Source organism: Clinocottus analis, unplaced genomic scaffold, assembly GCF_023055335.1.
Source record: "Clinocottus analis isolate CAN_PGR_092001 unplaced genomic scaffold, fCliAna1.0.p SCAF_14, whole genome shotgun sequence".
Lineage (NCBI taxonomy): Eukaryota > Metazoa > Chordata > Actinopteri > Perciformes > Cottidae > Clinocottus > Clinocottus analis.
Genome location: NW_027175865.1, coordinates 3,217,217 through 3,244,729, shown reverse-complemented (window position 1 = coordinate 3,244,729; position 27,513 = coordinate 3,217,217). Strand labels below are relative to the sequence as shown.

At 49.5% G+C, this 27,513-nt stretch overlaps 1 protein-coding gene across 1 annotated transcript; it reads right to left on the bottom strand.

Annotated features, from left to right (window-relative positions):
- Positions 1-827: 827 nt before the first annotated feature.
- Positions 828-27,313, bottom strand: nedd9 (neural precursor cell expressed, developmentally down-regulated 9). The gene is made up of 7 exons (XM_068575593.1): positions 27,112-27,313; positions 14,988-15,401; positions 5,989-6,087; positions 4,688-4,831; positions 2,516-3,691; positions 2,308-2,397; positions 828-1,855 (listed from the first exon to the last, which is right to left on the bottom strand). Exons 1-7 carry the CDS (start codon positions 27,121-27,123, stop codon positions 1,295-1,297), a joined length of 2,496 nt encoding a protein of 831 aa, XP_068431694.1. The 5' UTR covers positions 27,124-27,313; the 3' UTR covers positions 828-1,294.
- Positions 27,314-27,513: the final 200 nt, after the last annotated feature.

Sequence of the window (27,513 nt, the reverse complement as noted above, 5' to 3'; positions counted from 1 at the left end):
AAGCTAGCAATTTAGTTAGCATTTTTGTCAATGAAAATCTCCCTCGACCATCATATTAGTCATCATAACATCATTTGAGCCGTGCAGTGTGTCTAGAGGCAGCGCGTGCACGCCTCTTACATTTGGTGTTTGATTTTTGGTCTTAGTCAGTTACTGGGGTTCAGCCGACGAAGACCACGAGGATGAAGACCATGAGATGCGGTCGAGAGCCGCGTGAAAACATAATAAACAAGCTTTTAGAAACAAACGTGAAAGTCATTCTTTACTTTAGAGTTTTGAGATGACACTATCTCTGGAGGAAGACCACATTTTGACCAGAGCTCAACTCAACTTCCACTTACTGGGTTTTTCTGCTTGACAATACAACCGAGTAAAGATCTATATCTTTGTGTGAAAGTTCACACTTGATTGACGTACAGTTGAAAGCTCTGGTATGAAAGATACTTGGTGGACCTTTTACACTTTACATCTCCAATGTTAATATATTGTGTGATTTGTTTTCAGTTGTGTTGCATGGTCTTCATCACGCAAAATAAAATCATATTATATTTGAATTTCAGCGGACCATCGTTGCCTCGATCTAATAAAGTGTTCACCTTGACGTGAATACATTTCTGTGGAAGAGCAATTATCTAATTTTTTAGATTATTTCTAATTGGCATTTACTTCATGGGTTTTCGTCCCCAAAAAAATGAATCTGATGTAACACAAATTCAAACTACACCACACAAACCCCTCCCGCTGACTTTACCACACACATTTCTCTTTCTCAGCTCTAACGTGAAAAAGTAAAGGACACACTCACGTGGTTAAGAACAATCCTTTACTCTGTAGTAGAGCTCCACACACACACACACACGCACGCACACACACACACACACACACACACAATACATCGACAATAACGTCATTTACAAGATTTACTGTCGCACCCAGCAGTAAGACACAACGACTCTACAGGGGAAAAGAAAGAAAAGAAAAACATCTCATAAGGTGCTTTGTAATATGACAGGAATGTTATGAAAAAAGTCTACACAATACTACAGAGAACACCAACACTGCACCTACATGTATATTCATACCGTAATATAAAACAATCTACACAAAAATAGAGCATATATTTACAGAACGGATACTATGTACAACATCCAAAACTTAAAGATGAGATATATATATATATATACATATATATATATATATATATATATATATATATACATACATATATATATACTGTAAATATATATTTGTACTAGATTAATGGACACACACAGTCTGTTTCCTGGGGCGAAAGTCACAAGTTGGCGAGTTGCAGCAACTGTTCTTTGAACTGCTGGGCGTGGTGCGAGAGGTCGGTGACCCGGTCCACCATCTCCTGGATGGCGGCCGTGTTGGGGTAGTTCAGGGCGGCCGTCTTGGTGGCGGCCACCACCGTCTTCAGCAGGTCGCACAGCACGTTGCTGGAGTTCATCACGCGGTTGGCCACCTCGGGCGCCGAGGCCTGCCGGGACAGCGTGTCCCCGATGAAGACCAGCTTGTGGGCGCTGAGGATGACGAACTTGCTGTGCGCCACGAAGATGCGCGGCGGCTGCCCGCCGCCGACGCAGCCGAAGAAGGCGTCCACGGCGCCGAGGAGCGTGGCGAAGTGCTGCCCGCACTGCTCCGAGTAGAAGCCCAGCAGCTGGCGGTCCCGGGCGCACACGCGGGCCGAGGGGGGCGGGGCCGAGGGGGGCGAGTCCGCGGCGGTGGCGTGGGGGGGCGGGGTCGTGCCGTCGTGCCGCGGCGAGATCCACCGCGTGACGTCGTTCTCCACGGGCTTGATCACGTCCTGCTCCAGCTTCTTGAACTGGTTGATCTGTGAGGGAGGGGAGGGGTTAAAGATTAGTTCATGACCTCTGACCTCTAAACTTTAGATTGAGGCAAAGTTGCAAAAGTCTTACCAAGTGATAGACAGTGAGAGAGAGGGAGAGAGAGAGAGAGAGAGAGAGAGAGAGAGAGAGAGAGAGAGAGAGAGAGAGTATGAGAGAGAGAGAGAGAGAGTATGTTATTGTATTGTTTATTGAATTGAGTATGAGAGTGAGAGAATGAATGAAAGGAGAGAGAGAGAATGAAATGAGAGAGAATGAGAGAGAGAGTATGAGATAGAGAGAGAGAATGAGAGAAAGAGAGAAAAAATGAGAGAGAGTGTGGGATAGATAGAGAGAGAATGCGAGCGAATGAGAGAGCACGAGAAAAAGAGAGCGCGAGAAAAAGAGAGCGAGAAAGAGAGAGAGAGAGAGAGAGAGAGAGAGAGAGAGAGAGCCTCACCTGCTCCTGGCCCAGCTGGACTTGACTCTGCTTGATGATGTTTTCTTTGTCCAGCAGCTCCTTCTGCTGACGCTCAAAGTCTTCTTTGCCCTGCGGAGCAAGAGGAAGAGGTGAGGAAGAGGAGGAGGCGAGGAAGAGGCGCTCACAGGATTTAAACATTCCCAGCCCTTCCCCAACACATCCTGGTCCTGCTCCTCTGAGGACGTACCTGCAGGTGAACGTAGTCGTAGTCCTCCATCCAGCTCTTCACGCACTTCTCGCTGTTGTTCATGTTGTCCTTGTCGGCGCCGCGCGGCACGGGGAACGGCTTGGTCGGGCCGCCGTAGTTGTCGTTGTCGGGCGAGCCGAGCGGGTGCGCGGCGCTCTCCTCCGGCGAGCCGGCGGCGGAGAACGAGCCGTCGGCGTGCGTCCGCCGGAACAGCAGCTCGGCGGCGCCGCCTATCGTGGAGGCCAGCTGCTTGGCGTCGTCCGGCACCGTCCGGGACACCATGACGAAGCGGTCCAGGTCGTCGCTCTTGTTGTGGTGCTGCTTGCCGGCGGACGCCAGCGCGTTCAGCGCCCAGCCGCAGCTCTCCAGCACCTGGTAGACCTGCAGCAGGATCTGCTGCGAGTCCTCCAGGCGCGCCAGCTGCCGCCGCAGCTTGCCGTGCAGGCCGGGGTCCGACAGCGCCGTGGCGTTGGCCGCCGCGCCTCTGCCGAACGCCACCAAGTCCCCGAGGGCGGCGCGGACCCGGTCCAGCACCGCGCGGACGTCGTTGGCGTGGCGCTCCATGAAGGGGAAAGTCCTCCAGTGGGGGGACGCCGCCATCGAGTGCAAGGCGCCGACCGAGGCCTCCGCGGCCTGCTGCAGGCGCTGCAGCCGCTGCACGGCGGCGTCCACGTCCAGGGCGAGGCGCCCCTCGGAGCCGGAGCCCGCAGAGGACGAGGAGGTGGACATGCTGCTGCGCGTGCTGCCGGTGCTGGAGAAGGAAAGGCGGTTCACGCCGTCCGTCACATCCGCGGCACCGCTGCCGCCGCGCACTTCCTGAGCGGCGGCGGGGACGTCGTAGATGCCTTTGCTTCCGTCCCGGTCGGAGGGCGAGGCCCTATGTGGCCGCTGCGGGGGCTGCATGCCCCGCGGGACGTCGTACACGTCGCTCTGCGACCCCGAGTGGAGGGCGGGCGGAGGCACGTCGTAGATGCCTTCGTTGGCGTTGACGTTGCCGTTGGGGTGGTCAGCCGCCGGGAGGAAGTCGTAATGCGACTGGGGGCTCGGAGCGGGTTTGGCGAGGGCCGGCGGCGGCACGTCGTAGATGCCCTCCTGCTTGTGCTTGAGCGGCTGCGGGAAGTCGTAGTTCCCCTCCTGGAGGGCGGGGTTGCTCCTGCAGGGCGGCACCGAGTAGACCTGCAGGGAGACGACAAGCGTCAGGCGCCAACTCACAACATGTGTTCGCTCATTCGCCATGTCGTGAAGCGCACACCACGACCCAAACACCGTCTCTGTCTGTACAAATTAAAGTGGAACTGGTCAGCTCTGCTCGACTGAAGAGGCTCCGCCCTGCGGATGCTTTCCGCTCAGAACGTAATGATCCAGCTTTTCCTCGTCGATTAGGAACAGGATGCACGCGAGTAACCAGGTTACTGAGCTAATCAAAGGAAACTGTGGTAACCTGGTTGATGCAAATCTGTGTGTGTGTGTGTGTGTGTGTGTGTGTGTAGATGCAGCAGGGTTAGTAATCAGATTACTTATCCACCCAACAGTAGCTTTATCATTTGAACTACACAAGAGCAGACGGAGCAGAGCTTTTACCCACCGTACGATTCTGTCTGAGTTTATTTCACATTTTGGATTTTTTTCTTTAGAGGCTTAAGTTTTAGTCTGAAATAAATAACATAAATGTGAGTCGTCCTCTCTTTCTGCAGCGGCTTCACCAGTTTGCAGCCTTTTAAGTTACCGTGACGTTCAAAAAGCGCCTGACTGGCAGAAGTCAGCGGATTAAACGGCGGCCTGTCGACAATTCCCAACCATTTAAAAAAAAAGAAAATGCAATCAAGAACACCGCGAATATCTCGTCCCGGCGTATTTTGGCTCGTTACGAACACACTGATGGCGCTCTGCCCGGTTCGGTCTGCTGAAACCCTGGAGGGTCTGGAAGGAGAAGAGCGCGACGGCCTCGACTTTCTTTCCGTTTGTTTTTGTGCAGAACCACTCGCGGAGCTTTTTTTTTTTTTTGCTGGCAGGCAAAGCTGTCATTTAGCGCCGCCGCGAGAACGTCTTAAATATGACTTTTCAACGTGTTTGACGCAGGCCATTAAGAGGAATAGCAGCGACTGCGTGAATGAAGAACTGCAGGCAGCCTTCGTCGTGTCGGGCCGCTCGTGGTGGTTCGGATGGACTCACCCCTTGAGAGGAGGAGGAAGAGGAGGAGGAGGGCGGGACGTCGTAGACGCCTTGCGTCCTGAGGTCCATCTGAGACGGAGGGACGTCGTAGACGCCCTGGTTTCTGCCGCCGGGGAACATCTGGCCGGGAGGAATGTCGTACACCTGGAACGTGAGCGAGGAATTAAAAAGGAGTTTGTGATCGCGGACACATTACATTTTATGCCTTTTTATGCTTTTAAATAATGCATCGTGCATCATTAAATGTGTCTGAGAACAGCCCCGCGAGGTTTATCTGCAGACACGATGACAGGAGAAGAGCTTTACAGTCACGGATCCTTCATACGCGTCCTGACCAACGGGTTTCCATGACTTTTGTATGACTTTAAACCAAATTTCCATGAGCAAACATTTTGTGAAATCTCGGTCTAAACGGTAAAAAGTGATGAAATGAATTTAACTAACAATGAGGATTCAAAGCATACAGTATTTCTTAAATGACACAAATGAATGAGAGACAATAGTTTGATTAAAAGAATAATCATTTATATAGATGCCTGTATGTATGCTGCTTATATTTTGAGCTTCCTTCTTTTAAAAGTATATTCATTATTTTAAACTGAGCGTAAATGAACGTCGTGAACACATGAATATAACACATTTACATGACTTTTTCTACACTTTTTTAGATTTTATTTTTTCCCGAGGACTTTTCCAGAGATCAAAGAAACGAATACAAACCTCACGCTGCAGCTCTATTCCTGCTGTGCTGACTACGGACATTTTTAATTATTGTTTCTATAAAAAAAATGAAATGTTTTTGCAGAGCAGTGGTGGATCCATGTGACCTTTCCCTAGTTTTATATCCACAGAACTGGAACTTATTCAAAGAGCCGTATCAGTGTCTTTAAAACCTTTTGGACATTTTTGGATGTATTTCTTTCTTACAGTCTTTCCATTCATTTCTGCGCTGCAGGAATATCATTTGGTTCGGTTGAAACCTGTTTAAGTTTAGTAATCCACCACAGTGAACCTCAACTATGCTTTCATTTCATGGATTATACAACTTTAAAGTACACTGATTGATTAAGCAACTCAAAGGAAAGTCTCCTTTGTTGTATTCATACTGAAACAGAGCACGATGCCTGTTTGTTTTCTCTTTGACTTGGATATTGTAAAAAATTAAAAGTATATAATTGAGTCCTTTATGGGTTTTTACATGACACTTTCCAGCTGAAATGCCACTTAACTCCTCCTGATGGAGCGTTTCCCCGTCACTAGTTCATGTGGTGACCTGCGCTGTGGGAACATGAGACACTCACCCCCTGTGATCTGCTGGGCGGGACGTCGTAGAGGTCCTGCTGGTTGTGCTGGCCGGGGCTGAAGGTGTAGGACTGTCCCACTCTGGTCGGGGTCACCACCTGTCACACGATCACAGAGGGGGGGGAGGGGCAAACAATCAGAACTGCTGTTCGAAAATACAACGACACCTGGGACACAACAGCGCTCAACACAAATACTTTGTCGAGCACAAAAAGAGGAGCCCAAACGTTTGTTTTCTTTTTTCTTTTACGACCAAAAGCCCAAAATATTCTCTTCACGATGACATAATGAATCCTGACAGCAGAGAGTTCACCGTGGATATGGAGCTCCTAAAGTAAAGAAAAAAGACCTCAATCCTGCACGAATAAAAACAACGTACAACATCGACTCAGTCGTATGGAAGCCCATTTACGCCACACACACACACACAAAAAAGAGGACCAATGACAACAACAGCAAAGTACTTTGTGTGTACATGTATTAGCTACAAGTATATTTAGGGTGTAACTGTAATTTTGTAATTTCTCTCCTCGAATGAAACGGGAAACTATTTTTTTTTTCTTTGCCTTTTTTAAGTGAACAAAAAAAGGTATTTTTTTTTGGTTCAAATTTATTTGATTTTTTTGGTGTGTGTGGCGGAAATGGGCTTCCATACAGTTGAGCTATTATTAAAAAAAAAAAATCAAATTGTGAGCTTCTCGACCTGCAGAAGGAGTCATCGGGTCGGATGATCGACCTCGCTGCTCCGTGCTGTCGGATTTAACACACCTGTAAAACATTTTACACCGCGGTGTAGACAGCACTACTGCTGGGAGAAAAACTAAAACACACACACACACACACACACCCTCACTGCTGGTGACATTTTTGCCACCGTTTAATTTGCTCTTTTAGCGCATTTTCCCTTCTCTTTTCCCGTCAGTGCTAATCATTCCCTCCACACCTCCTAATCCCAGTGCCCCCCCCCCTCCTCTAAAAGCAGACCTCCACGCTGCGTCAGACAGACGGAGGAATGCTGGGAATGTCCCTCCCTGTCCCAGCGCTCCTCTTCTTCTGCCCTTCGAGCACCAGCTTCATTAATGGGGCTCAAAAATAGAAACCCTACGCACGGCTTCCTGGCAGAGGGGCGAGTCTCCGGGGAGGTAATGAGACTTAAATCCCCGGTTTCCACTCATGACTCCTCTCCGCACAGCCCCGAGTTAATATCCGAATATCCGTCTCCAGTACATTTCATCGGAGCGCGAGCAGTAGGAGCCGGAGCCTCGGCCAACTCCGACCGGGGATTAATGTTTCTGGGGAAGCAGCAGTAGGGATGGAGGCGAGGAGGAGGAGGAGGAGGAGGAGGAGGAGGAGGTTTGTAAAAGAGATTTATAAGAAAAGGGAAAAAAAAAAAAACAGAGGTGGAAAGCGAGAGGAGCGGAAAATGAGAGCACGTCGCCTAGTATGGAAAGGAATGCCATTCATCTGAGCCGGACCGAACAGGAGTCCACATGGTTCTCATAAGTCCGGTCTGATTTAAGGTGTCCATTGTTGGCATTCCTGTCCGTGCGTACATCATCCCAACGGGGCCTGTGGGGTCAGAGCCTGGGACGCACGCCGCCGGCTGAAATAAACCCGGCGCGGGGAATAAATAGCGCCGCGGCCTCGAGGCTGCTCGCACGCGCCGTCAGGCTGTTTACAGACGGGAAGAAAAGATGTGTTTTTATCTACTCTCAAAGTGGAAACATCTGGTTATATATATCCTATTTTTTGGGAACTCTATTTGTTGTCTTGCTTTGAATTTGACTCTTTTTGGAACTACAATTTCCTTATTTTGGGTGCTTTGGGGAACGGGGAACATTATGTCATGAATATAGTGACAGGACAGTTGCTTAACTTTAAAAAAAAACAATATTTGTGAACATTTTAGCAAATGATCGCCATTAAAAGTCTTCTGAATAAGCCACTCGCAGTACACACACACACACACACACACACACACACACAGCTGTCACTGCAGGACTCTGATACTGAAGGAACGTCTTCTTCTTGAGAGGATTTATGGACACTCTTTTATGTCAGAGATGACGTTATACGTTCAGGAAGGATAAGCAATACATCGGAAAAAACTGTAATATGTTACATGTGTTCAGATTGAGTCATGGTTGCTATTTCGACACGCATTGGAGGAACGGTTTCCTGCCTTAAAGGTCTCCATGCCGGTGTGAATACGCGAGATTCGAGAGACATTATATGTTCATTGTTTGCAGGATAAAAATGTGTTTTTATGAAGAAAAAGGTGAAAGGTGAAAACTTCCCGCAGCACGTCAGCGGCTAGAACGCCAGCCTTTCACTGAGCAACGACCGAGTGATGCTCGCTAAAAGGTCACTTCAGCCCGGCTGCTGTCCCTGCGGGTCGAGCTCGTGGGCTGGTGATAAAGGAGGAAATGGGGGGGATCTGGACTCGCTCACATGCAGATGGCAGCGAGGCGTCTGTCAAAGACCTCGCTGACCTTTCTCGCAGGTACATGTCGAGGCTCTCGAGCGGCACTCGTCCCCCCGGTGGCTCCTCTCAGGCAGCTGCCGGATACCAGAGCGCCACACCGCTCATTTATTTCTCCGTCGCCGCCAAAAAACGCAGACGGCGGGACGGGGGGGGGGGAAACGTTTAGCTCGTCCGATGACGGGCGATCGCCGGCTCTCACGCCGAGTGACTTTTAAAGAGGGATCGGGTTTAAAGAAGTGTCCACGAGGAGCCGAGCAGGACGCCTTGTTAGCGCTGCCTCGGGCGAGTGAGTCACGGCTCTCTCAACAATGCGGTGTTTACTTTAGCGCCCCGGCCGGCTCGGGTTTTGGCACGGAGGCCGCTTCGCCTTTACTTGGGAGTCACTTGAGAGGCGTCAACAACTACCTCATGTGTTTGTGCGGCGCTCCCTTGTATTTGACGTACCGGTGACGCGGCGTGAAAACGTTTCACTTCAGCTACCTTGTGTGTCAAGATGATGGGTTGAAAAAAAGAAGAAAAAAAGACTGCTGATGGTTAATAAAGAGACAAAATGCATGTCTGATCCGCTGCTGCTCTCGGGCCTTTTATTAACTTCAACTTGGGTCTCTTCAATAATTCACTTTTAATCTCCTGTCCAATCTCTTCTCTTTCATCTTCTATCTTTCCTCCATCTTTTTTTAAATCTTGCTCCTCGTGTTGCTGAACAAAATTGCTGTTGTCGGACTCAAGCAGCTGAGAGGACGGTGGTCTCCTGCAGCCGAGTTAAGGCCCTTTGTGTGTGTGTTCAACAGGAAATCATCATGTCACACCTTTTCATACGTTAAACACACACACATCCCCCCCCTCCCCTCGACGCTAATGGCCCATTGACACAAACCAACAACCTGAACGGGGGCTTTTCACTCCAAGGTCGGCTTCATAAAAGACGAACGACAGCAGCGTCGACCGTCAAAGAGGCGCTTTATTGCGTTCATCCATCTCCTCCTTCACACCTCCTCATCTCCCGTCCACACACGCCCTCGTCCATCCGGCTGGACGCTGACAGAAAGTCGACCTCTAGCGGGTTTCCGCCTCTTTAACTCCGTCAGCGTCGGCTCACCCTCAGGGCGCCGATCTGAGCACGCCACCACACACACGCATTAGGTGAGGGGGGTGTTTTGTGTATGACTGCATCTCCTAAATGACGGGGTGTGTTGCTGCAACCTGCCCTCGTCTGCTGTGCTGCATTACAGCGCCGCGATGACACCCCCCCCCCTCGTATCCTCTCCCCAGCAGCCACCAGCGCCAGCATACAAGTGCCAAACTAATTAATGCAGGTAATTAACTCGTGAGTCCCGAGAGGCTTTCGAGACGTCTCTCCGCAACGCGTCCGAGTGGCTAAACCCAAACAGACAGCGGGCTTAATGAGGAGCATTTTTTGGGGGGGGGGCGCTGCGAAGGATCATCGTTCATCCGCTCTGATCAAAGCGGCGTCTTAATCCGGCTGGCGTGATTATTTGGGGAGAAGCGCTGCTCGAAGACGAGTCTGACATTTGGGTGTTTACTTTCGAAGAAAACGACATCAGCAGACAGTTCTGAGAAAATAAGAGGATCATGTGAAAGGAGAAGTGCCTTGAATGAGCCGCTAGCCTCAATCTCGCTAGACCACGACGCACGCTAGCAGCTCTGTGAGGCTCCACTTCCACCGAATGCTAACACTTAGCATGCCTGTGTGTTGATGTGGTGTCATGGTGGTGTTGATGTCATGTCATTTGTTTTTCGAAGGTATTTTAGACATGAACCAAAGTATTTGACAAAGTATTCGCTGCATGAGAAACACGATTGAACCGAATCTCGTGGCAGTCCATCCATTGGTTGTAGAGCGGCGTCTCCGTCCACAGTGTGGCTTAATGTGGCTTGAATGTCAACATTTCCTGCTTTTCTTTGTCTCCTGTGATGTGAAACTGATTCTCTTTCAGTTGGTTGAGTAAAAAAAAAAAAAAAAGGGCAATTTGAAAATGAAATCAGCCCACCTTCAAATCTGCTACTTCATCACTCCCTCTGCTTAAAACTTTCAAGGAGAGCGCGTCCTCTGGACGCACACGAGCCGATTACTCTCGGTACGACTGATTTATGACCTCGGCCCCCTCCGGTCAGGCCTCACGGGCCAGCGATTCATCACGACGGCGACAATGGCCAGCAGACGGCTTGTCTGAAGGAGCCGGCTCGCTCCAGGAAGAAATAACTCACTTATCTGGTGCCGGGATTGTCGTGCGCATGATTAGGCCGAGAAAATATGTCCCAGGCAAACAAACAAGCCATTCATTTCACATAACCTGGTTACATCCAGGAGGGGGACTTTTTTTATGAAGGTGGATGGCGCGCCCCACAAGGGCCCCGTAAACGGCCATCAGGGCCACTTCCTCGAGTTGTGCGTGGGAGTTTATCAATCCTTTTGTTGCACCTCTTGCCTCTTTATGGCACCAAGGAGCAGATCGGATCTACGGGTATTACGGCACAGCGGCGGGGAGGAAATGTCCGTACAAGGAGCAGACCTCACCAAGTCAGGAAGCGAGCGAGGGGGGGGGGGAAGCAAACGGGCCGTCTGGTTGGAGGAGATAAGAAGCTTCGGCGGAGATCTTTGAACTCTGAACCCAACCCGTCTTTGAGCACCGTGGGCCTCCCTTGAGGAGGCCGGCGGGCGTGAAACAGGCACACCTTTCAGCGCAGCAGACGGAGAACAATCAAACGGCGGGGCCGAGATGAAAAAAAAAAACGGTCCTTTTAAGAGCGGGCTGATAAAAGGCGGTACGAGACGTCTCGGTGTGAGGAGCGCCAGGCATCTGTGCAACACGGTCCCAGCTCGGCAGCCTTGAAGGCGGGAGGGGTGGTGGTGGTGGTGGTGGCGGTGAAGGGAGGAGGGTGTGGGGGGCAGCTGCGTAGCTCACCCTCCCACGAGGGTCACCCAGGGACGAGGCCGCAGCATCAAACGGCCAGTCAGGAATGGAGCGGCTGAAACCTCAGCGTGCCTTTCATGTGCCACATGAAGAGGAAGCAAACCCCCGGTCGCCAATCTGGATTTGCACTGATTTTTGGCATTCGCGAAAAACCCGCAGAGAAGCTCGTGCACGCATGACTCTGCACAACACGCAGCAGCACACGGCGGCGAAAGGACATGCAGGAACCGTTCTCTGCGGGAGGGAGGTGGGCTCCAGGGTAACGAGAGAGGGGATCGTCGGTGCAGGAAGCCCACGTCGGTCTCCCCAATCATTTTGGGAAGCGAGCGAGTGTCACCTGACAACAGTGGCTGTCCCTCCCCTCCCCCATCAGCTCCATTGGCCGATTTAGCCGGCCCGCAGGGTGAGTCAACGCTCCACCGGCCCGTCATCAATACTGCCGCGAGAGGACGAGCAGTAGTAAACACTTTGCTGTTTGGAAGAGCAAAGGTCACGGCTTGGGTTTCATGTCAACAGGCGTGAGTTTCAAAGTGGAAGGAGCCACTTCAGTCCCTCGGACGATTCTAATTTTACTCCAGGTTTACATTGTGGTCGTCAGTTCGGCTTAAATCTGGCTTTTTGGCCATTAGTTCGCCGCTGTTGTTGCTGTTGCCATGGAGAAGAGGCTACAACAAAGCACCACACTGTAAACGGAGTCGCGGTAACATACCGGGCTTTATGTCCCAGATGTTTCACATTTGTTTAACCCACAAATAACAAGATGTGTTTTGTTAATGAGCTAGAATTAAACGAGGGACGCGTTGAGGTCAAGATGGATTGTTGTACCTTGAAAAGAGCCACCGTGATGAAGGCAAGACAGCTAAAAAAAAACAACTTTGGGGAAGTAAAGCTCGGTGTGTTGGAGAAGAGTTGCGTCATAATGAAGGTGGACTGAAGCCCTAATGTGTGCATCAGCTTAAATAAAGAAATAAAACAGGTTAATGCATCATCCGTAGTCTTATCTCGAGCAGTGATTAGAACAGTTCGTCTCCTCGTATAAAGTCTTTATGCATCTTTGACTTCTTACCAAAGAGCTAAATTACTGACTGGAGAATCTCTGAATAGACGATTCAACCACATTCATGTCCGTCCAAGCCTCTGCGGGCGACGCATTTACATTGTCGATGCAAAGGGGGGGGGGGACTTTAAACTTTGAACCCCGGACGCTCAAAATAACTCCTTATAAACCCCGAACTGGATGCGTTGCCTGTGTGGCCCCAGAGGCCCGATGGCGCTTCTGTCCCACAGGCAGGAAACAACAGCGCCTTGTCTGAACTCCGTCAGAATCGCTCTATTTAATAGACAGGAACAACCGCCGGGGAAAAGAAAATGCACCACTTTGATAACCACAGATTAGAGGGAAAGTTAAACGTCCAAGATTTAATTTAATCTCTGCAACAACATGATTACAGCCCCGACGCACGCTGTCATTTCATTTTCCAATTTTTTTTTCCGAAGCCTTTTCCCTTTTTTTGAAATGATTTCATTCGGCTCCTCTCGTCCCCGGGGCTCGTTAGCGGTAACGAGAGGTGCCGGTTGGCGGCGTGCAGGTTGATTGGCAGGTCTCTTCCTCTCGCCCCCCCCCCCCATCCCCTCTCTGTGCCTCTGACTGACTCTATCACACAGTCAATCGCACAAAAAGTCCTCTAAGCCTTCGGGCGCCCGCCGCCTATTTACCTACTGGAAACGCATACCGTGGCTCATTTCTACGATGGCTGGAGCTGATTTGATAAAAAAAAAAGAAAAACACCCCCTTAGGATTTCAAAAGCTCATCCAGCATGTAATTACTCTGCGTCTCCTGGAGGGATGATCTGGTCTGAGGTGCTAAAACTAGTTAAGCGGTTGAATAAACAGAAGAAAAATCTTCCCTCCTGTCTCGGCGCACACCTGCCCAGGACGTCATCTTTGTAATGAAGGACGCACGCTTGTTTGGCGCTTTTTTGTTTGTTTTTTTTAAACCGAGACTACGCAGATTTAGCTGAACAATGGCCCCAAATGACAATTTTGATAATACGAGATAATACAATGTAGTGTACAAAAAGAGAGGAGTCAATGTTTTAAGTCAATAATTGAAGTTATGAAGCGATAACAGGCTCAGCTTAGCCGCCATGAGCCAATTTGACCGTAATTTCCTCCCATGAATAAATTAAATGGCGCCTTGATGCATGTGCTAGCAGCGAAAAAAGGTTTTTGAAAGGCTCAATAAATGTCAGCAAATATGGATTGAAGGAGGATACTCGGTGAGATACAATCATATTTTAAATATTGGAAAGGATCTTTTTTTTCAATACTCTTGGCCTCTTGGTTGAAAGCAACCCTACGAAGCCACTGGGATGATAGCGTAGCCTGATGTTTACCGACAAGCTTCAAACTACTCGGTGGAGCTCTATGCTTCTACTTTAGGAGGGCACACCATGGACCATTTTGCTGTCCATTATCCAAATGATTTACCATCCAGTGGGTAAAACAAATGTACACAATGGAAACACTGCGAGGGGGATGAGCTCCATGCCAGGTGTAATGGGTTGGCCAGCCGCTGTGTGTGTACAGCATTCAAATCCCCCCCAAAAAACTCCAAAAAAAAACCTACTTTCAGGCAGCTGTGCTTCACCGAAATCCAAAAAAACGCTCTGTGCTGTTTGCTTTTCCACAAGTTCCCATATTCGCTGCCCATCTGTGGCTTAGACTGGCTCTGCTACACACCGTGTGCCAATATACATATAAAGCCAAATGGGAGCGCTGCACAAAAACACTACCCTGCTCTGTGGTGAGCACCGGGCCCCGGCACACCCTGTCCACAGTTTTCACATGGCAGACCCACAATCTCTCCGGCCTCTCGGCTCCCCTGTGCGTGTGTGTGTGTGTGTGTGCAATCACACTGATGAGAGTCGTGGCAGACGGGCAGGATAACAGGTCCCGGCGTTAAATGCCATGTCCCGTCACATCTAATGACGCCCCGCCTCGCCCGAGGAGGCCACGTTCACCAGAGTTTACGCTTCAAATCCCTCTCTGATGCCTGAGGAACCGTCTCCAGAGGGCGGCGAACGCGCTCGAAACTCCCATTTCTTATTTTTCTATTTATCTGTAGCACATGGGCTTTTGGGGTTTTGAAAATGAATATTTAAATAAATGAAGGAAGCCCAAACCCTTAGCAGAAATGTCAACTTAAATGAGTTGCTAATTAATTGACATTCATCTAAAAAGGCATTTGGCCGCATTTCCAGCCTTTCAACAGTGAGGATCTGCTGCTTTTTTCAGTTTATATCATTATGGATTTGCTATTTTTTGGGCTTCGGTCTGTTGCTTTGACAAAACCAGATATTGTAGGCTGTTTTTTTCCCTACTTTTTATTGACTAGACAGCCAACAGTCCACAGCTGTTCCTTCCAACCAAACCGCTCGGCAGCTGGTGTCCCTGCTACTTTAAGAAAAGGGTAAAAACCATGGACCAGATTTAGAAGCAATGAATAATCAAAACCCCGTTCAATGATCCTTAAATGCGGCCTAAGGAAACTACGATCCCCCTCTCCTGTCTTACCTTGCTCGGGGTGTTATCAGCAGCGAGGATACTCCGCGGTGGGACTTGGTAGATGTCTTGTCCCGGTGGGACTTGGTAGATGCTCTGTTGACTCTGCTGCTGTGGACTCTGGAGGGACGGTGGCACCTGGTAGATGCCCTGCGCGCCCCCCGAGCCGGCCTTCTGCTGATACGCCGAGCCCTGCGGGGGCGGCTGGACGGCAGTGGCCGGCGACTGGGCCTCGAACATGGGCCCGATCAGCAGCTTGAGGCGATTGCCGGGCGCGATGCCTTGGCGGCCGTGCAGCGAGCAGAGCCACCAGCCCTCCAGGCCGCCCGTGTTCTGCTCGATGACGGTGAGGATGTCCCCTTTGCGGAAGGCCAGCTCCTCGGGGGACTCCGGCATGTTGTCGTACAGCGCTTTGGCCATCAGGTTCTGCAATGGAAGAAAGAGCGGCCATCTTTAAAAAGGAGGCCTTTGCTTCATTTGAGCAGAGATATGCCGGTAGCAACCTAGCTTTCACAACATACAGAGGAAGGGCGCTACATTGTACTCATTCGTTTTCGAGATAGGAATACGATGAGAAGATGGACGCCAGTCTCATTTCTCACTATAAATATAAAGCCATCTAGCTTAGCTTAGCATAAAGACTGGAAACCGGGGGAACCGGCTAGCTTTCCTCTGTCCGACGCTCACCAATCAACACATTAAATCATGTTTGTTTAATTCAGACAAACACAAAAGTGTGCCTCTATAGTCTGGATGCTAAGCTAACCATCTACAGTCTACAGTGGTGTCACTCTCCACACAAAAAAAGCCAACCTATTCCTTTGAAAACACTAGCGTACGATCAACCGCGACACTCATCTATGGCCGCTTCAAAGCGCTTTGGCGAATGACACGCTGGTGAACTGTTCCTCTGCGCTTTCCCATCAGAGCACAGCTCCACGCCAGATGCCGTTTCAGACCAATCTGAACTTGATGGGATTTTCTCAGCTCGCTCTCTCCGCTCCGGGGCACAGTTCTGTAAAAGGGCCAGTGAGGGCTGAGGGATAATGACTTAAAACCACAGATTTCGGAGATAGGAAAACCCCCAGAGTGTGCCACTTCTGTGTCTGAGAGGGGGCATTTAAAGACTAATTGCCTCAGTAAATACATAAGTCTTTTCCCTTTAGCCTTTATTCATCCATGGAGGGAGTTAATTGAGTATGAACGCTCCACTTCAGCTGCTCCGTACGCGCATAATGACAAACTGTCCAGCACAGCAACAGTCCTGTGCTTCATATGGAAGCTCCATAAATACAATTAGAGGATTAACCGCCTTGCTCAAGGGCACTTTAACGCTAGATACTGAGGGAAAGGAGAGCGCTCGGCTTTCCCAGCTTCTCTATCTCGTGCGAACAACTCAACTAACATTTCTTTTTGCGGCAGCAGCACCACCCGGTCGAATGGGAACGACGGGCCTTGTGAAGACAATAAAACAGTGAAAGAAACAAGCAACACATCTTTTGTCCACATTCATTGCGTCTGCAATACATCAAAGCGATATCTCGAGGATCATCAGCAACGTTTAAGCAAGAAACAGTAACCTGAACTTGTTTTGAAGCGTCCAAATACAGCTGAAAAGTGTCATTCAGTTTCACTGATCCTTCTGTTTTGTGTCGTCGTCTACATCATTATGAACGCCGCACCCTCCAGCAGCTCAGTGTGGGAATGAGAAAGTCCTCTTGAAAGGCTTTCTTGAACCCTCGCTGGCCTTCCTCTTTCCTACCCGGCCTGATTCATGCAGTTCCCACGTGAAAGTCTCTCTGCCACTAACGTCGTTATCTCTCGCTGCGGGGCCTGGCCTCCCTGGCTATTGTCTGAGCGCACTGTCAGGGCCATTAGCCGGCAACACCAGTCGCACAATTACACCCTCACAATCGGCCCGTACACCAGCTAGCTGCGGCGCGGTTTCGCCGTGACCCTCCCCCACCGGAGGTCGGCGTCGCCCAATTGGGAGCGAACCAGGATGTTTGCTCGTCGCGATAATTTGATCAAGACTGGCGGAGGCAAACTAACATGAAGTATGCTGATTGCTGAGTTTGACTATATTGGAGACATCGAGGCTCACGCAGGGACGCTCCGATCAGGAACTCCTCCGTGACGTTTGCGCGAACAACAGTCACCAAACGTTTTAGTCTCAACTAACGAGTTTGATCGTCATCGCGTAATCGATGGGAACGGGATAAGTTGCCATGTGAGGCCGCCAGCCGAAAGCAAACACACGACGGCGCTTCGAGTCCTGCGGACAAGAAGATAACAAGTTTAACAGCGTCGCCGGTGGTGTTATGGGACGCAAAACAAACCAGTAATGTAGGTTAAACGCTTTTTACAAAAAGAAAAACTAGAGCAAAGCGGTCCACGAGTAATATGAGACGGCGTCGAGGGGACGAGACACTCTGAGAGATGAGAGACGTCACCCTGTCGGGTACGACAGAGGACGATGCCGGACACAATAACACACCGCTTTTTGTTCTCTGAAACAGCACTGACATGTAGAAGTTGTCGTGCTGGAATGCACCAAAAATATTCATAATATGCACAACAAAATGTTCAAACCGGGAAGCCTCGCTGTCCTGCTGCGGTCGGGCCGCTTCCCCGTGACACGACTCAGAAGAGGAATGAAATCGCCTCTCGAGACGCCAGAGCAGCGGCACGTACGGCGCCCTTTTTAGTCTCGGCTAATTACAGCGATGCGACCAGCTGCCAAAATCAAGAACGCCGCACGCGCGCGCGATCACAAAGCCGAGCGCGCGCGCCACATACACAGATATTGAGTAAATAAAGCATGGAGCTCAACGCACAGTGTTTTTTTTCTTGTCTTCTGAGTGCTGCGCGTGTTGTTCTTCATTTCCTTTTGGCTTTTTCTTTTCGTCTACTTACATGTGCTTCCTCTACGCTGCACGTACGAACGAGTGTTTCATTTCCTGTTCCTGGAGTTGGGGGTAATAACACGGCTTTGTGGTCACTCGTTTGTATCTCTGTCAAAGTTCTCGCTTCAAAATGTTTATATTTAACATTGTAATGCGGTCAACGATGATCTTCATCATGTTTTACACTCTGAGGACATGCAGCCGACATGAACAAAACAAAAATACGATATTATCGAGACACCTTGAAGCCTCTTTTAGTATTGCCAACACCTTTGATTTAAAAGCTCCAGCCGTCCGTGAGCAAACTGCTCCGCCTCAAAGTCACGCAAAGAAACTAAAACAACAATCACGTACTGCGTCACCCACCGCTGTGCGCTGTGGCCGGCACAAGGACTCCCAAGAGGGGAAGAGCCGGGACATATTCACCCGACCTTCATGCTCACTGGGTGAAGGTTGGGGGCAGATCTTGTGGGGAAGAAAGCACACAAATCATGATCACTACACGAGTGAGTCACACCAGAGCCAGATGAGATGTTCAAACCCGCCGGCTGATGTGAACCTGCAGTTAGCTGCGCCGGCGACACGCAGGCCTCCTTTTGTTTTGCTGCGTGACCGTAATCGCAGCAGGTGAAACTGGCTATTAAAGCGGGCGTCAGATCTCTGGCCGTAAACATCGGTTAGTCACAACACGGTGACTTCACCGCTCGCCATTGATCCTCCTACAAACACATGTTTGCCATTTGCCGGTGGGCAGGCGGAGGGGCGGGGGCGGGGCTTCTGCTTCACCCGCTGAGAGAGCGTCCAGGAAGTTATCCAGAGGCGCCCCGCTGCTTCCCAATGTAAATATGCGGCGTTTCCGGCCCCGACCTTCAAATCTGAATGAAATAAGCCGGGTTGGCAGAGGCTCGTGGGGTCGGACGGTTACAACGAGGTCTTATCTCCAGACGGCGAGTCAGGTCCTCTGATGGCTTTGCTCTTTGCTGTTTCAGAAGCTGCAGAGAGGATCATCCCTGCATTGCCTCATACACGCTATTGAAAGCACATCAGTCAGGATATAACGGTATTTCAAATAACAATACTTTATGTATTTATGTTTCTTATTAAAATACACTTTCATCAGAAAGTTTATGAGGGATTTTTTCCAAATTTATTCGTAGCTATAAACATTTGTAACGGCATTTATCGGTTACTCGCTTGACAAATGTTTTGCTTTTCTGTGTTGCATTTTCCGATGAATCGCTGAAAAAGGGATTTTTCACATATTTTCAAGAAAATACTGAAATGTTTTTCTTGCCGAACTAAAACATTTAAACAACTAATAGTTTGGACTGATGATGGGCCTGATGAAGAGGATACAGAAGATAAAAGGAGGTGTAAAACTCCTGTTCACATGTCATTTTTTATGTCTATTTCGGGGTCTCCCGGGTCACATTCGGCACATCTGGTTTCGGAGACGCTCTCACGGCATCGTATGCTTTCCGTCCTCAGAGCCTGATGCTCGATTGCCCAGCCTGAAGACCCCCAGACAGCCTCTGACTCTCACACACCTTCACCAACAAACTCTGCTGAAACGTCCTGCGTGGAAAAGCCCGCTCTGACTGTCCAAACATTTTTTAAAAAGGAAGACGTTATGCAACTTCACCGGCCGACTGAAAGAGCCCCACCTCCGCTTCCAGTCAGAGCTCTCTGGGTGGTTTTAGCTTCTGCATTTTGGTGGTACGCTCTGCATTTTCGGGGCCGTACTAACCGTGACACGCGCCCGTCCACCGGGTTTGGTTTTCGCCGAAACGGGACGAAGCGGCACACTCATTTGGCCTCATTTCACATGCTTAAATATAGAAAATAATTATAGTAATGACGGTAATGAGGACCTGATGACTTTTTACGAGCCGTTCCTCAGAGTGCGGGTGAGAGCCAGTTCAAATAAATGGGCCGTGTGAAGGGCTGCGGGTAGGAGAGGGGCTCATGGGAAGCGGTTCAGAGCTCCGAGCACATGGTAATTTCTTCATTTGGACGGTTTTTCAGGAAGGTTGACCCTCTGATTACAGCCCCGGCCAGCGGGCCGTGCGTTAACGTAATTACACGGCCGGCTCGGTGAAGCTTCACCTCCGCTATTTCAGAAAGAGTCTCGCGGAAAATGTCACAACTTTAATGGAGCCTGGGGTTTTTTCATTCGGGCGTGCACGGCCGCCGCACAGCGACGCCAATGATTGATGCGTCTTCTGCGAGCCGCTGCTAATCAATAGTTTGACACAGTTACAGAAGCTCGGACGGAGGTTGAACTAAAAAAAGATGAAGAAGAAAACAGATCGATAGCGTATTCCAGCTGTGTGGCCTACATCCTGGTCATTGATTAGAACAGAATAGGCGTAGAAGAACATTTGCATGTTGGTTTTGTTTCCTTTCCAACGAGCTGAAAAGCATTTTGCTTTGTTTTATGTGACTGAAGATGTTCGTGAGGCCGCGAGACGTCAAGACGCACGGCACACCGAGCTCCTCCAGGCTGAGAGAAGCTCTTCTATTCATCCTGCATAAAAGACTATTGTGTCCCCGGTGTAAATATGACACCCGCCCTCCTCCCCTCGCCTCCCGTTTGTGATTCACGAGCTGCCGCGGCGCTTCGAGGCAAACCTCTGCTGCACCCCGAAACACGGCCACTCGTCTCTTTAACAGGATGTGTGCGATGTGCCAGATCGCGTCTATAACCGCACACGGCGGTGCTGTGACGATCCGCCGATGCTCCAAAAAAACATCTCCGTCTCAGGGCCGAGGCGTTTGTTTAGTCAGTGGATGTGCGTGACGAAAACTGTGTCATCACATCGGCGGAGTTTCCCCAGAAGCAAAACAGGATGAAGCGTGTGAAGCCTTGTACGGCGGCTTATGAGGAGATAAAGATGCTTTTCAGAAATAGCTTTTTATGAAAGGGCCGGCCACTCGCTTGTAGCGGCGTAGCTGTGGAGCTAACGGCTAACACGCAAACCTTATCAGTCACAATTACTATGTCAGTGTTGCATTAGCTTGTTGTTTTTTTGCTCACTTATTCTTCCAGGATGAGCCATTTGAAATATTGTATTGTTACCGTGTTGTTATCGTATTGTATTCATTAATATATTATATGTATTGTTGTACCGTTGAGTGTTTCTACTACAGCTGAAACTAATAGTCGCTTTAATCTTTAGTCAGTTGACAGAAATTGAAAAAATAACTATGTTTGATCCTTTTAATTGTTTTTTTAGCAAAAATAAAGATTTGCTACTTAGAAGCACTTTGAATGTCGCAATCCAAGAGTCATAATTCTTAAGTTACTTAATGTCAGCCATTGAAACGGTAAAGTGTGGCAACCAAAGCATTAATAACCATGATGTAACGCGACCGTCAGCCGCCTTTGTGATGAAGCCACTGGATCTGATTTGAGAAACTTCTGTGGTTAAAAGTGACTGTTCGCTTCCTCACCCCGTCCAGTCATCATATCCGTTTTTTAAATGTTCTCTACTGTCACATTAACAGCGAGGTAACTCGACACGGCGCCCTCCTCCTCCTCATCCTCCTCCCTCGCCTGCGGCGCTGATCCGGGCTGCCGGAGACCTCGTCTCTTCTCGCTCCGGTCCCGCACGCCGAGCACAACCTATAATTAGACGTGAAAGCCACACTGGAGATATTCCCTTCCAGAAAAAGTGGACTGAATTCTGCGCGCCGGGGTCGCTGCAGGGGACACGCGTTGTGCAACGCTCGCCGCTCATATTCTGCCGAGTCATTCCTGGGGAAGAGAAACCGTCCTTCAACTTCAAGGAGTCGTGTTGGCCGGCATCCACGCTGGTGTCTCTATGAATCTCTGAGCGCTCTCCCTGGGCTTTTTGTTTGGTTGCGAACGCTGACCTTTGACCTACAAGAGACAACTTACTGCATCTACAGGGGTCAAGAAAGTATCAGCAACACACATATACACACACACAACCCCAGCAGTATGGTTGGTATCCATGGGGCCTTAGCCAAGAGGCGCCGCGGCGTTGGCAGAGCCGAGAGGCGGATTATTTCCCAGCTCGGCATTGATGCCAAACGAGGGTACAAGGGCGCACGGCGGTAACCCCCAGAGACGAGGGCTAATCCCTCCGGGGGGGGCGTTCGCCGAGATGCGAAATATGTCCCGTGGTATCTCTGCAACGCCACATTGAATGGTTTTTACATACAGGAATAGTCAATGGGATGGAGATTCCCTCCAGTGTCCCCTCGATTTCACGCCAGCCAAAAGATCTCACAGACACAAAGAGACGAACCGGCGAGGCTGCCGTCGTCCCCCTCGAGACAGGAAGGCCGTCGGAGATGAAAGGGAGAGCCTTTTGTTTATTACGCTCCATTTTGAACACATTTGGTGGTGCACTTTTACAGTTTGTATTGTTGTTTATTTCAGTCAACGGTTGGCCATGCTGCAGCTAACGCTAACCTTTATTATACATTTATAAGAAGCCAGCTCTAATGTGCATTCGTTGAGTGATTGTTACTGAAGTGGGGCTCAACGGCTAAGAATATATGTAACGTAGCGTCAGCTTCTGTTTATCGAGCACCAACCTTCAACAACCGCACAGATGTAACACTTATCTACCACGCCGAGCCTCGCCAAACCACAGCAATGCTGGAAATCACAAATCTCCAGCTGAAGTCAGAGTGGGAACACTTTCTCCATCGTCAAGTTCAGTTCAGTTGTATATACTCTATTCTAAGAATCTGCTTTGATGCAGAAACATAAATAAAGTGGTGAAACAGATGCCTAATACAGTTTCCAAGGTGGCTCAAATCCAACGATATTCAGTTTAATTTCATTTTGATGAAGAAAGCGGCGAATTCTAACACTTGAAGAGCTGGAACCGGAGAAAAAAAAGACTTGCAACGACCGCAATAATGTCCCCGACGTGCCCCAACGCCTGCCGCCCCGACTCCCTCTTGTCCGGTCTGACCGGCCCTCGAACCGAGCCGCCAAGAGGCCCTGCTGCATCTTGGAGAGAGAGAGAGAAAGATGACCCTGCAAAATAGCTGGCATTCCTTTCAAGGGGAGGGAAGGAAGGAGGGGAGGATGATTTCCGCCAAAGGTCAAGCATGGAAATGATTATATTGTGGCTAATGTTGCGTAGCCTCTGTGTGTGTGTGTGTGTGGCAGGAGTGAGCACACAATGTGTCTGCCTCTCCACGCTGACCCTTTTTTAAATGTTAATGACTAGCTCTCTGGTGGGGGGGGGTCACTCTTCCCTCTTTGAAGACCGCACTAAAATGTAGCGAAAGCAACAACCTCGACGGTCAAAGCGCGACAACGGCGGGACTTTTCAACCGGCGGCGTTTTTTTTTAAGGAAATGATTCGCCGTTGAATCAAACCTCGGCACCGAGACAGAGAAAGGAAAGAGAAGGAGAAAAAAAGCGTGGAAAAAAAGCTATTTCACATCTCAACATGCGAGGTTTTCTCCATGTTGAATGTGAAATGTGTTTTCTTTCCCCCTCGAGAACACGAGTGGCTCCTTCTTCTGCCCCGGCGCCGTAGACGAGACCGGGAGCGCCCCGGCGCTGCCAGACTCATTAACAGCATGAGGGCCACCTTGAAACAATCATGTGCATCTTCCCAACAACCTTCCCACGCACGATCGCCTGGAATGCTCTCGTTCTCACGGGGCGCTCCTTGACCTCCAGGGCCCCATCCACCCCCCCACCAGCCAATACAGCCAACTCTGTTTGCCCTCTCGTCTCCCCCACACAACTTCCTCTTTCTTTCATTTTTTCTCCCGCAGGCCCTTTCAGCATCACAGATCCTCCTCCTCCTCCTCCTCCTCCTCGTCTTCCTCCTCCTCCTCCCCCTCGTCAGAACAATGTCTGATCCGCTCTCCTCCAGCCCTCGCTGCTTTTTGGACCAGTGCCTGGAACCTGAACCCATGAAAAGGAAACACTAAAGAAAACACACACACACACACAGACACACAAATGTGGGTTCACCTAATCACTCCTCACTGTGGTTGTGAAGCTATTTCTGCAACAGTTACGTCAGCAAGAAGGAATGACTTTAAAGGTTGTGGAAGTCTTTGGGTGAGAATGGATGTTTTATTTTTTGTTTCTTTTAGTTTTTTTTGTCCCAGAAAGTTGTGTTGTAAAGCGTTAAAGGCAAATGTTGACACTTTGGGAAATATGCGCGTTGTCTTTTCTTGTGGAGAGTCAGACAAGAAGATGTATATCAGCCGGAGCCAGTTAGCTTAGCATACAGACTGGAAACGGCTAGCAGCAGCACCTCTGAAGCTCACTAATAACCATGTTGTGTTTCATTTAAGCAGTACAAAACTAAAAGCAACAAGCTGTGGTTTGGCGGTGAGTTCAAAGAATAAACTACTCTTTATTCTCTCCGCTACGCTTAGCTTCCTGGCTGCTAGCTGCCTCCTCATATATAACCAAAAGCCCAAACCTTAAAAAAATGAGCATGAGGTATGGCTGTCGCTGAATCCCCCTGTTTACAGTCTCTATGCTAAGCTAAGCTACTTGCCTCTGGCTTTCACATCTCCTGTACATACAATAGAGCGATATCAATCAACTCCTCCTGAGCTGCGTTCACACTAAGAGCTGCAGCGTCGGCAAAAGTCGCCATAAAAGTGTTGCTTCGAACGCCAGTTGGCGGAGTGACGTCGTTAAAAGAAAACTGGGAGCTAGCTAACAGCATCGCTTTTTTTCTCCAGGGTCAAACTAAAATACATAATTGGTCGCCGCCTTGCCGCGTCATTGGGCCACATCGGAAGAGTTAAAGCGAATCTTCAGTGTCAACCTGTAATTTTGTGTCACCTGAAATGGACTCCAATTCCCCCAAAATGGTGAACTATACCTTTAAACCTCTGGGCCTCATGGACGCTGTAAGAGATCCGTGTGTGTGTGCGGACTCATCCGGGTGTGTGTGTGTGTGGCTGGGGGGGGGGGGTTATACGCATTAGGTGACCTTTGGAAGGCAAGCCTTCTCATTCACACCTGAGTACAAGTTGGAAACCAGGAGGGAGGGAGCGAGTGTCTGGTCACAGCACCTCACCTCAGGACACGTGACGGGGAGGTCGGGGGCTTCAATCGGCTCGTTAAAAGCTTCTGTTTAAATATTACACTGTGAGGGGAGAGTGCCGCTTAATATGGCTGTGAATAATTCATCTGATAGTAGGAAGGTGGGGGGGGGACAGACGGTGAACTCTGGCACTGTTTAACAGATTTTAACCCGCGAGACGAGACGCTGCATGACCACGGGCTGAAGAAGCGCCGCGCAGTGTGCCATGCGCCCCCCCCCCTCTGTCCTCTGGCTGTGTTGCATAAGGCAAATATGTTTATCATAAGCAAAGAGCACTCTGCGTGGGTTGTCTACGCTGTCTCTAATCTCGCCCCGAGGCAAACAAAAGAGGTGCAGACGCAGTCGTTCACCTTTCGCGTCAGAGACTCTTTTATTTACACGTCTTTTTCAAACTGCGATCACAAGGATTCGATCGAGGTCGTTTCCGTCCTCTGAAGTCCTCGTTACCCTTCACTGCCCCCCCCCCACACTCGACTGCTCCCGGCTCTGTGAACCGTGTGCTCCGCCGTGGACAATGACTCAGTTCGGACCATGACGCACACAAACACACACACCCTCCAATCACACAACCGCACCCTGCGAAAGGGTGACACAAGGCCCAGTGGACGCCGAAGAAAAAGGGGAAGCCAACTGTGTCAAGTCCAATGTCTGAGCCAAAGCAGCGACTTCACACTTCAGCAAACAGCCACTGCCCTGAAAAAAACAACCCAACAACCCCTGAATCACCCAAACACTTAGCACAGTTTGGGCCTCCCAAATATGGCGAGGCAGACTTCAGACTTAAGTGGAGGGGAGATGACGAAGCTATGCAGCAGTTGAAGGGGCCAAGTCTCCCTCCACACGGCCGGTGTTTCACAAATGAGTGTTTTAAAGACGGAAAGAGAGACTTTTCCACGACAAAGTCAATCCAAATGTCAGCTGAAGCTGACGTTGAGCTGAGCTTCAGCTGACAAAAACAACAAAACCTCCATGACGGACATGAAGGGAGCCTCCGATCAGTCATGTGCCGGAAGGGAAGAGCAAATCTGATAGATTTAGTGTTTTTTTTTTGGAAGTGAAAGCGTCGCATGATCTCGGGCCAGAGGTGGAAAACATGACAACACAGTTCATGGTACAAAATCAGCAGCGTCTCATGATTGTATTAGGTTGTGCTGACAGGACTGTTGCGTCATCGCGGTGACGCGTTAAGTCGTGTAGATCGCAGAATAAAGACACCCTGGGGAGGGAAAATAAGAAAGCTATGAGAAATCCAAGCAGATCGAGAGCTGGAACGATGACCTAATCAATCAGGCCACAGACGGAAAACCACTTGTTTTGACAGCTGAAACGCGGTTTAACTCATTTCAATGTCCATCCTCCAGCATCTCGCTTGTGATGATCCTATTTTGCCCGATGAGATCAAAGGGTTTGAAAATCTTTTTTTTTCATACCTCAAGAACACAGATTGCCAATTGCTGAATCCAAACACAGCACAGAAAATAAAACAGCTTTTTGAATGATAAGGACATGAAGACTTGATCCACGTTGTCCAGAACTAGCCACACAAGCACAATAAGCAGAAAGTAGTGACTTTGAAGGAGGACATGTCTGACTCTCCAAAGCAACACTGAGGTTGAACAGTCTGCCAGCAGCAGGGACTCTAGTGGGAGAATGTGAAGCGACCTATTTCTACGTTTGAACCTATTTCTACTTTTTTTTAAAGGGTGTGTGTGTGTGTGTGTGTGTGTGTGTGTGTGTGTGTGTGTGTGTGTGTGTGTGTGTGTGTGTGTGGTAACTCTCATGTACGCCTCTGTAATAAACGTTGCCCCAAGGCAAAATGATGCTGCTGCGTTAAAGTAAGGCATGTACACATCGAGGAACCGCAAACATTAATCAGTGACAGCATGCTTTTCTCTTCTTCCCCCTCTTCTTCTTCTTTCTTTTACAATCAAAATCGATTTCCGAAACATACCCGGATGCACTCATTTCGAGAAACTTTCAGAAATTGACCGACATTGAAACCAAAAGCGGAGAAGTTTCGCAGTCGTAGTCCGCCACGTAGAACACTCTGAGCTGTTATTAAGTTATTAATATATGTTTTTTCCACCAGAGAGAGAGAGAGAGAGAGAGAGGGAGAGAGGGAGATTGTCAGCCCCCCCCCCCCACTCCTCAATCACTTACTTTGTATTTCATGTTGCCGCTCTTCTCTCCGTGACTCCGGTGAAAGTGAGTATGAATATCCGCTTTATGGCGTTCAGGGAGCGCGCATGTGAATCACAGCTCGTCGTGCGCGTTTAAGCAGCCATCCGCTGCTTCGTGGACGGAGAAACACGCGCGTAGGAATCTCTGTGACTCCACACCGCTGCTCTCTCTCTCTCTCTCTCTCTCTCTCTCTCTCTCTCTCTTGCTCGCCTCTACCAGCAGATCGCTGCTCGCCACATTGACGGGTCGGACCAGCTCATTTGCATGAAACGCCGCTGATTGGTCGAGAGGGAAACACGTCCCTGACTCCGCCCCCCGCACTCCCTCCCAGCGCGAACTGCTCCGTTACTAATGTGACGTCATTATTGGGCTACGATAAGG

What these genes read in the sequence shown, in the direction of transcription:
- nedd9 (XM_068575593.1), bottom strand. An exon ending in CGCCCAGCAGATCACAGGGG is followed by an intron (nt 4,832 to 5,988) that starts GTGAGTGTCTCA and finishes CTCACGTTCCAG; the next exon opens with GTGTACGACATTCCTCCCGG. An exon ending in ACGACTACGTTCACCTGCAG is followed by an intron (nt 2,398 to 2,515) that starts GTACGTCCTCAG and finishes CTTGCTCCGCAG; the next exon opens with GGCAAAGAAGACTTTGAGCG.